The sequence below is a fragment of the Fonsecaea pedrosoi genome (genome assembly GCF_000835455.1).
Source record: "Fonsecaea pedrosoi CBS 271.37 unplaced genomic scaffold supercont1.6, whole genome shotgun sequence".
Classification (NCBI taxonomy): domain Eukaryota; kingdom Fungi; phylum Ascomycota; class Eurotiomycetes; order Chaetothyriales; family Herpotrichiellaceae; genus Fonsecaea; species Fonsecaea pedrosoi.
Genome location: NW_013550610.1, coordinates 938,673 through 947,184, shown reverse-complemented (window position 1 = coordinate 947,184; position 8,512 = coordinate 938,673). Strand labels below are relative to the sequence as shown.

The 8,512-nt window shown below is 52.4% G+C and overlaps 3 protein-coding genes across 3 annotated transcripts; 2 read left to right on the top strand and 1 right to left on the bottom strand.

Annotated features, from left to right (window-relative positions):
* On the bottom strand, nt 1-417 carry Z517_09248 (uncharacterized protein; the record flags this gene model as incomplete). The annotated part of the gene is made up of 1 exon (XM_013425158.1): nt 1-417. The coding sequence occupies one exon, from the start codon at nt 415-417 to the stop codon at nt 1-3; it is 417 nt and encodes a 138-aa protein (XP_013280612.1).
* A 3,383-nt stretch (nt 418-3,800) lies between these two features.
* On the top strand, nt 3,801-4,409 carry Z517_09247 (uncharacterized protein; the record flags this gene model as incomplete). The annotated part of the gene is given in 3 exon segments (XM_013425157.1): nt 3,801-3,869; nt 4,024-4,281; nt 4,293-4,409. The coding sequence occupies 3 exon segments, from the start codon at nt 3,801-3,803 to the stop codon at nt 4,407-4,409; spliced, it is 444 nt and encodes a 147-aa protein (XP_013280611.1).
* Nucleotides 4,410-7,862: 3,453 nt separating this feature from the next.
* Nucleotides 7,863-8,099, top strand: Z517_09246 (uncharacterized protein; the record flags this gene model as incomplete). The annotated part of the gene is made up of 1 exon (XM_013425156.1): nt 7,863-8,099. The coding sequence occupies one exon, from the start codon at nt 7,863-7,865 to the stop codon at nt 8,097-8,099; it is 237 nt and encodes a 78-aa protein (XP_013280610.1).
* Between the last annotated feature and the right edge of the window lie 413 nt (nt 8,100-8,512).

Sequence of the window (8,512 nt, the reverse complement as noted above, 5' to 3'; positions counted from 1 at the left end):
TCAGAGATCCCATGTAAACCAACGAATCCTTCTTTTGCGACTGGTGTTGTTGTTGATGGGCACTGTGAATGAGATGAGCGAGGTGTGGCTTTGAAGGGCGAGCGGGCCGAGAAACAGCGTCGAGTTGTTGTCCAGCACCTTGCCCTCGTAGAAGAGAAAGTTGTCATCGGATGGCTCGTCACCATAAGTGAGGTCAGGGTAGAGCAAGGGCGCGTACCCAGCGCTACCTTCGGCTAGTTCTGGCAAGAACAGTAGGGTCGACACGTTCTGCGTGGCAGGGGTGCTGCTGCTGCACCTGGCGCGGAGCCGACATGTTCGTCGATTCCACCGACGATGGTGTAAAAGCTGGGAAACCGTGGGCACGAAGGTCCCATATAGATACTGGCGCATCAGGTTAGACTCTTCCTCGAACCCCATGACGCTTTGGGATTTTGATTCACTTGGGTCCTCCGTATGGCTCTCAGTCCTCAAAGTGCCCATTCGCGTTGTCCAGCCAGGGAGGGTTTTCGCACCATCACGCCACTTCTCCGTGATGGTCAGACCGCTTCTGCCCGTAGTCCCGAGCACCGAACAGTGAGACCAATCCGTAGCAAGCGCAAAGCCAGTGGCATAGATGATCCAGTCTCATTCGTATTCTTTTCCATTAGCGACTATCCCCTTTGGAGTAATACGATCCACACCGCGGCCCTGGGTGTCAACTAGTGTGATATTGGCTTGTTAAACATCTGCAAAGACCGGTCATGGAAGGTCGGAGAAGGCCGTGAAGAAACCCGGCAGTGTTGGCGGTGCAGGATCAGGATTGGGGCTCGGCGGTGTCAGAGCAAGCCCTGGCCCGGGCACACCCCCCAACAAACTTGCCAGCTTCAATCAGAGTGGACCCCCGGCGTGACCACGGGGCTTGTCGAACCCAGCTTCGGTTAGTCCATAGGGCGTCCACCGCGACCGCAAGGTGTTTGGGGACGACGCCGACGTCTTTCGACCGGAACGGTGGTTGGAGGGCTGGCAAGGCGCAGCTCAAGGCCATGGAGAGGGCTATTGTCATGCTCGTAAAAGTCCAGTTTGATCGACATCAGGAGGCACCAGTTGGGCGCAAGAGTCTCTCACAAAGATAGACCCGAAGGCTCCGAAGGTGAGCGACAATGCCTGAGCCACTTTAGACTCGCCTACCGGATGGCTTGTTGTGAGCCTATGGAAGATTCATTGCCGCGCAGGAATTGAAGCCGTTGCTCGCGTATCTCCTCTCGCGAGATCCAGATGATCGTGGAAGGGGGGCCTTGGTGGGAACTGGGATGGGAAGGGCATTAGACCTGGATGTTACTGGGTGGGACCGAACCACGTCCCACACCCATGAGCGGCAAGGCGAGGGCGAGGAGACGGAAGCGCAACTCCCTGGAAGCTGCATCCTCTAGGGCGCTGTCATATGCTTGCTCATTGCTTTTGATGTTGGTCCGGGAAATTGCCAATAATGGAACTCGGCTGGTATGGATCGAAGCTGGGACAGCGACGAAGATAACGACCAGGACATGGGTGATTGCAGATGACGACCAAGTGGGACAGGACAGATCTTGTTGGTCAGCTCCGTCTTGTCGACTAAACATTTACCGTTCCTCGAATACGCGTACGGCTTTTTTGTGCTCTGTTCTCGCTTCGCAATAGATACAGGGAGGTCGGATTTGCAACTGGCAATGTCTGGACTTGCGGCTTGGATTGGATATCATGGTTTCGTGATTGAAAGAATGATCCAAGGAAGACAAAACGGGGAGGATTCATTTTCTGCAGTCGCGGTAAGGGACGCCGTGGTCTTAGAATCGCCGTCGTCAAATCTGGATTGAGCCCGAACGGAAAGATTGGATGCAAAGGATGGAAGTGCAGCTTAATTCAAACCACATTTCGCTCTGAACGGCCAGCTCACACAGCTCAAATGCTCCACATACTTGGACACTCGCCACGTTTGTGCCGCATCGCCGACAACGACAACGACGTTTTTATTGACCTTTCTCCACTCGTCGGGCCTCGGCTGACTAGCAGGACTGTTGTTGTTGCTACTCTTTCTTCACTCTCACAGTGGAGGCGAAGGATGATTGTTGTCGCACCACGTCTCCGCTGACAAGCCGGGGGCCAAAAGAGTGTGATTGGGGAGAGGCCAAAGTCATCAACACCCCGTTGTCAGCGCGATGCTCGGCATCGATCGCCTTGTTGGGGATACGTGACCAACCTCGGTATCACGGTCGCAGATCTAATCGATGCGAACAGCCTCAATAGGCAATGAATTGATGAATTGCAGTACAAAGGACGATCTGAAAAGGTTGAGGTTCTGTTGTGTGAACAATATCTCAAGTGGCACGTGATCAACGTGCCAAGAGATCAGGTTCCAGTTGGCACTAAACTATTGCCAAAGGATCAGGTCCGTGACATCACCCCTCCCAAAACACGTGTCAGGTCCTCCGACACAGGTGTTTTCATTTTCCATTCCACGGTTGCATGTGTTGGGTAGTAATGTTGAACTTGTCGACACGTTACCTCCCTGGACGGTACTGTAAGATATCACGGTCGCAGATTCAATCAATTCATTGCCTGTCGAGGCTGTTCGCATCAACTAGATCTGCGACCGTGATATCACGAGTCGCTTTACACGTGAGGTGTCGCGAGCAAACCCGAGGTGGTTTACTGGGTGATATAGTAGTGGAACGGTGTGGCAGAGACGAAACCAAGTGTATATTGTGCGGAACTGTGCGAAAAGCGTATAACTAAGAGGGACTCGATTATTTGTGAACGAAGTTAACTACGAAGATACCCATAGGGAGTGTCTTCTCCTTATATAACCGTAAGTGGTTAGCGGTGCTCAGTGGTGCTCAGTGGTGCTCAGTGCTGAGCGTTTACGCCGTGGTGGGGTCCGCCAAGGCCGGGACCTTTTTTTGATTAGTTAGTATTTATCTATCCAATGCACAGATAAATTGCGGCCTTCTGATTGGTGCGGCACAGCTTCCTCTTTCGAGGTGGTTGCGGCCATGGATTTGGTCCCAAATCATGCTTCTTCTTCGCTGAGATCTTCTTCTCTTTGAGTTATACCACCAATGTCATGATGCTTCAACGAAAAACGGGGCTCCGTCGCTGCTGCTTTCCCTCTGCCACCAAAAACCTCGCGTGCAGTCTACTACCTTAGAGGCGAGGAACTCATAGCGGCGATAGTGAATGGCTGACTCCTTTTCAAGAAAAACTCGAATCACGGAAATTTAGGTCTCGGCTGGATGTTCCTTACTGTTCACCATCACGTGCCATGCGCGATCGATGAAATGAGTTGTGCTTTCCCTCACAGCCATATAGTCTTCGAAGCAGGCTGAACGACCAGTCCCCTGCTCCCTCAACTCGAGCCCGCTCACTTCACCCATCGAGTGAATGAATCCCAGGAACGACTTCGACCCTTGCTCAAGCCTTGCACCGAGTGAACCACGTAGACCCCGTGGTGGCGGCCGAGGCCAACGCGAGTCTCGTACAAAGGACGCTCCAGGTCCTGCTGCACCGCGAGTGTGCCGTCTCCGGAGGCATAGCAGCGGCATCTCTCGAATTCATGGCGTAAATGAGCGAGGCGTATTGTCCAGAATAGTGAGATGGGCCCATCGATGGGCAATGCGGCAAGATCTCGGCCAAAGCAACACCTCGTCGTCGGACATTGACTGCCGCACCGTGTCGCCGCCGAACGCGCACCCGAGCACCAACGGTGAGTGCTCTTCTGACCGATGCGGTGAGCGCGGGAAAGTGCTTTCATGTCCTGGTGCGGGTTGAATTCTGGATCGAGAATGATGACCGTGTCGGCAGTTGCTGAGATGGATTCCAACTCCACAGGCTCGCGTCAACAAAAGAAAGGCAAAGTACGGTGAGTCTGGTGCATGGAAGAGACTGACGAGATGGCATCGTCCTCTACTACGAGATACATTTGTGGTCATCTCAGCCTTTTCGTACGTATTTGTTGGAGTACGACGTACGTGAGTACATACATAAACACGACCAGACACGTGTCTGCAGATTCACCCGAATAAGAAACTGTCGGAGAAGGTGCACAAGGACAACCCGGACCAGTTCCCAGATCCCAACCACAAGCCCGAGATAGCCGTCCCTCCGTCCAGATTCGAGGCTTTTATCGGGTTCAAGCCCCTCGTAGACATCCAGGAGTTGATAAAACTAGAACTTCTCAAACCATTCCTACCCGCCACGACCGAGGGCTTAACCTTAAGCGATGACGAGACTCTACGCACTTTTCCGATTCCGTTATACGCATCGGATGTACTAGGCAGGTTACGGTGCACGAGGCATCCCATGAAAATCCCCCTGATTACAACGAGGAGAAGAGCGGAATAGAGAACGAGTTGGACTTTACTAACCAGGCCATCCACATCAGCGTCAAGTTCTAGGAGCAAGAGCCATTGAGCCCCCCAGACAGCCACCGGCAGTCGGGTAGTATAAGAGCAGTCAGTACCATCATCGGCCTCATAGCTCTGCAGACTCCAAGTCGAGCTCCCTTCCGAGTGGTCGACGAGATCAACGAGGGCATGGTGCATAGCCGAATGGTCGATATCGCGGTGGACGACGACGGCAGAGGCAGAGGAAGATGAATGAGTTCCAATCCATTCGAAACATCACAAGAGCTATCTTACTTAGCCCGTTGTTTGCATGTACGACACGACGACGCGTTAATGGAATACGGTTGGGACTGAATTGGGGGGCACCGTTTCGTCTCTTTTCTGGACGACTAAATCGAATGTGCTCTGATCAACATCTTCCTGGCCGCCTTAACCTTCTTCTGCGATGCTAGTAGTGGCGACGCAAGCACGCGCAAGACCAACCTCCATAAGTTGGATATGTGCATCAACGTCTCGAACATGCTTGCCGGCATGGCGAGTCGTGGAGGTCCGGTCGTGGTCTTTCGAACAAGCGTCGAGGAGATGGAGTTTGCGGAACAGTGGTAGCGAGAGCTCCTTAATCTGGGTCGAGAAGCTTGAGTCCATAAGCCTCTCATTGCTTCGGCTGAGGTCTTTCCACAGCCGCGGTCAAAGAGTCTGGTGAGAGTTGAGAAGTAAAGAGACGAACGCAAGGACTAATTCCTCGACTTGGGACAGGCACAACAAGGCATGAAGCTCTCTTCGATCTGGTTGATGACACAAAACCATCTGTGGTGAGAGCACATTCTGGAAATGCTCCAATCCAGCTGCTGCCGCCGTAAGCGACCACACATTCCACATGAACAAAGCCTTTTGTCCTCGATCCTCACGTCCATGGGTATACTCCATGTCCTATGTCAATTATCCTGGGTATGGAGATCTCGGCGCCGTCGATGCAACTCCAGCAGCCCGCGGAGGAGATTGAAAAGCAGCAACAACAAGAACAACAAGAACAACAAGTACAACAAGAACAACAAGAACGACAACAAGAACGACAACAAGAACGACAACAAGAACGACAACAAGAACGACAACGAGAACAAGAATACCTGAACTGCGGTGACCACCAAGACTCGGAATGCTCGCGGATGCTGAAAAGGACATGTAGAAGAGTCGCAGATGACCGTCACACTGCTATCCGTTTATCCATCCATCCAAGTGAACCGAGCAACACCTAATCAATCCAAACCAAACACAATCATCCATCTGTCCAGGGAGACACTGACTAAACCCCCGGCGTCCAGCTCTCCCTAGTCATCCTCTTCCATCCTCTGTCGTGTTTCTTCCACCTCGAGACGAGACAAGATAGGACAAACCGAGACCATTTTCACCCTGCGAGAGAACCTACGCTGATAATATACCGCGTTGCGCGCAGGTCAAATGACTCCCATGGGGGTGCGTCTCTAACTCTGCTCATGCGCCACGCCGCGTGATGAATTAGAGACCCGGCTCGCACAAGTACACAATTGCGGTGTGTATTGTAAGTGAGGACTGACGAGGATAAGGGGAAGGACAGAGGAGTCGATCTTTCGAAGGTCTCGAGGCAGCAGGCACAAGCACCACCACCACTTCCACAATCCCGTAAGCAGATGCAACAGGCGCACCAGCAGTACCTACAAGAACAGGGACGGCTTTCACAGCCGCCTACGGTCCCTCAATCAAGTCTACAACCTCCACCTCAATCGGATAGATTCCCGTCTCATCTGAAAGAGTGGATGTCGCTGTATGCAAATCTACTTTCGAGTCACGAGGGACCGGTTCACCATTGCTGTACAAGATCAGATCATCCTTGAACGCCGTCGCAAAACAGGGGAATGGCTTGGTAATGAAGCCTTCCAGTCTGGAGAAAAGCCACTGCCGCTCATTATCGCCTGGCCAATGCGACACTGTCAACCTCCCCCATTGCTACAGGAGACGAGACTTGCCGTGCAGCATGTGGAGAGGAGGTCAGCTATGCTGATATTCAGTCGTAGTGGTCGGAGGAATTAAGCTGGGTTGATCTGAGAGACAGAACGGTGAGCCGCCTGAGTTTTCCCATGATTCTTCGCCTGGTTGATAGCAGGGGCAGGTGCGAGAGCCTGAAGTCTCGTCGAAATCGCCTCCGTCCGTTTCCATGCTGCAACATATTTACCTAACCCATACCGCGCTCACCGTTGCTCGCGAGATATCAAATGAGCCCTGGATAGGAGCAGGGGCGTCAAGTTCATCAAAGAAGACGATGACGGGGACGCTCGAGCGCGCGCGTGTGAAGACCTGGCGCACGGCCCGCGCCGACTCGGCTCGCGAAGTACTTGTTCAGGAGCTCGGGGCCCCTTGGTGCACTTAACTTAGGTCCGTTGTGGTGGAATAGGAACGTTCGCAGTAATTGTGTCCCAGAAAAAGTGACTCAGGCCGAAAGAGACATTTATCGAAGTGTCAATCAAGGCAGAGATGCCATTATGTCCCTCCCTAACATTGGGGGTTCAACGCTTTATGCAGTCGGAAGTCAACCCGATTCGCGATGGTCGTGAACATATTGGAAGAGCAGTCGGGGAAGCTTCCGAACAAGGATTGTAATCTTTCCCGTCAAAAGCTGTGCTGTCGCCGACGTGTATCCAAGCTCCTTGGTGATTGCCGGTAGGAAGAAAGAGATGCCATAAAAGGGTAAGACGATAGACTAATACATGAAAAGAGACAGGTATATTTACCAATCCGTGAGAGCTGTGCGAAGGTTAGCTGTATTTCTAAATATCAATCGGTAAATGAGACTGCGAGGGCTGAGCTGACAAGGCTGAGATCATAAGGCTGAGATCACGAGGCTGAAGTAATAAGGTCCCGCGCTAACCTCATTAGTCGTAGAAAGAAAAGGGTATCCACTTGCATCTGATGACATATTTCTATATAAAGTACTCGCTCTTAGCGACCATTCTTCCACTCTTCTTGCTCCCTTGGTACTCGAGTCGATGTACAAGTCATGCTACCTCGGTCGTCAGGAAGCTTGCAGTCATACTGTCCGAGGAGGTAGATCCCGAGGATGCCGTTGAAGAGGGTCCTCCCGTAGCCGTTCCACCAGCCAGTCAAAGTTGTCTGAAAAGGTGTCCTACTCAGCAGCGGGCGTCGCTCCTAGTCAGATTTGGAATAGTCAGTTCTGCTTTTCATGCCAGGACCACCCTTTTCTTGGGTGACCGTTGCTCGCTATCTCGTTATTTCGAGTCTCCAAGTCTCAGATGTATGTCAGTTGATAGTGGCTTGCTGAAAGCGAGCATAAGCCTCAACTTCACCCCTTACCTACACCCTCGACAACCAATCTGGGATGAGCGATGCCGATGAAACGAGACTGTGATAGGCGCGGGTATGGATGGATGGATGTCGCGAGCGACTCGACTTACCTTTGGAAACCCCACCAGCGTACTGGCCTTCAAGCAAGCCTCTCGAATCCGTCGAGCAATGGCGACCAATTCCTCCGTCTCCGCTTGCGTCCGCGTCCTCCTGCGCAAATCCATCACTCGTGCTGTTGCACTCGCGAAAACCAGGATCGACGTCGAGAACTTCAACGTAGCGAACCGAGACGAGACGGGCTCTCAAGCGACGCTGGCTACGGACGGGAAACGCGGAGGAGAAGAACAGGATTCAACACATCCGTCCAACCAACCTCGTGATGTAGTCAAGTATGAGAGAGATTAACGTCTCGTTTGACATTGCTGCTCTATCACCTTCACTAAATTTTGGCTATACTTACCATTCTATCCCCCCTCCTCTCTCTATGTCTATTTTTCCGGTGTGATCGAAGATCAGTGCTGATCGTCAATGGCAGTGCCCGGCTAAAATCCCCTTAGTGTAGTGCTCTCAAGTGGTGCGTAGTGGGTGGGTATGGGCGATCGACAGTGTCGCGGAGTTGGTCACCTGGCTGGTAGAATGCGAAGACGGAGACGAGGGAGGAGGAGAAGGAGAGAGGAACAGAAAGAGGCGGCGAAAAGGTCGAGAGAATGGAAAGAGTTGAAGAGACAGAGCTGGATGGTTTATATACGAAGTTGTGTAGAGATGAGAGAATAAAAGAGGAGAAACCACGGCGTGGGCGTGTGAACGGTGGGATCGAA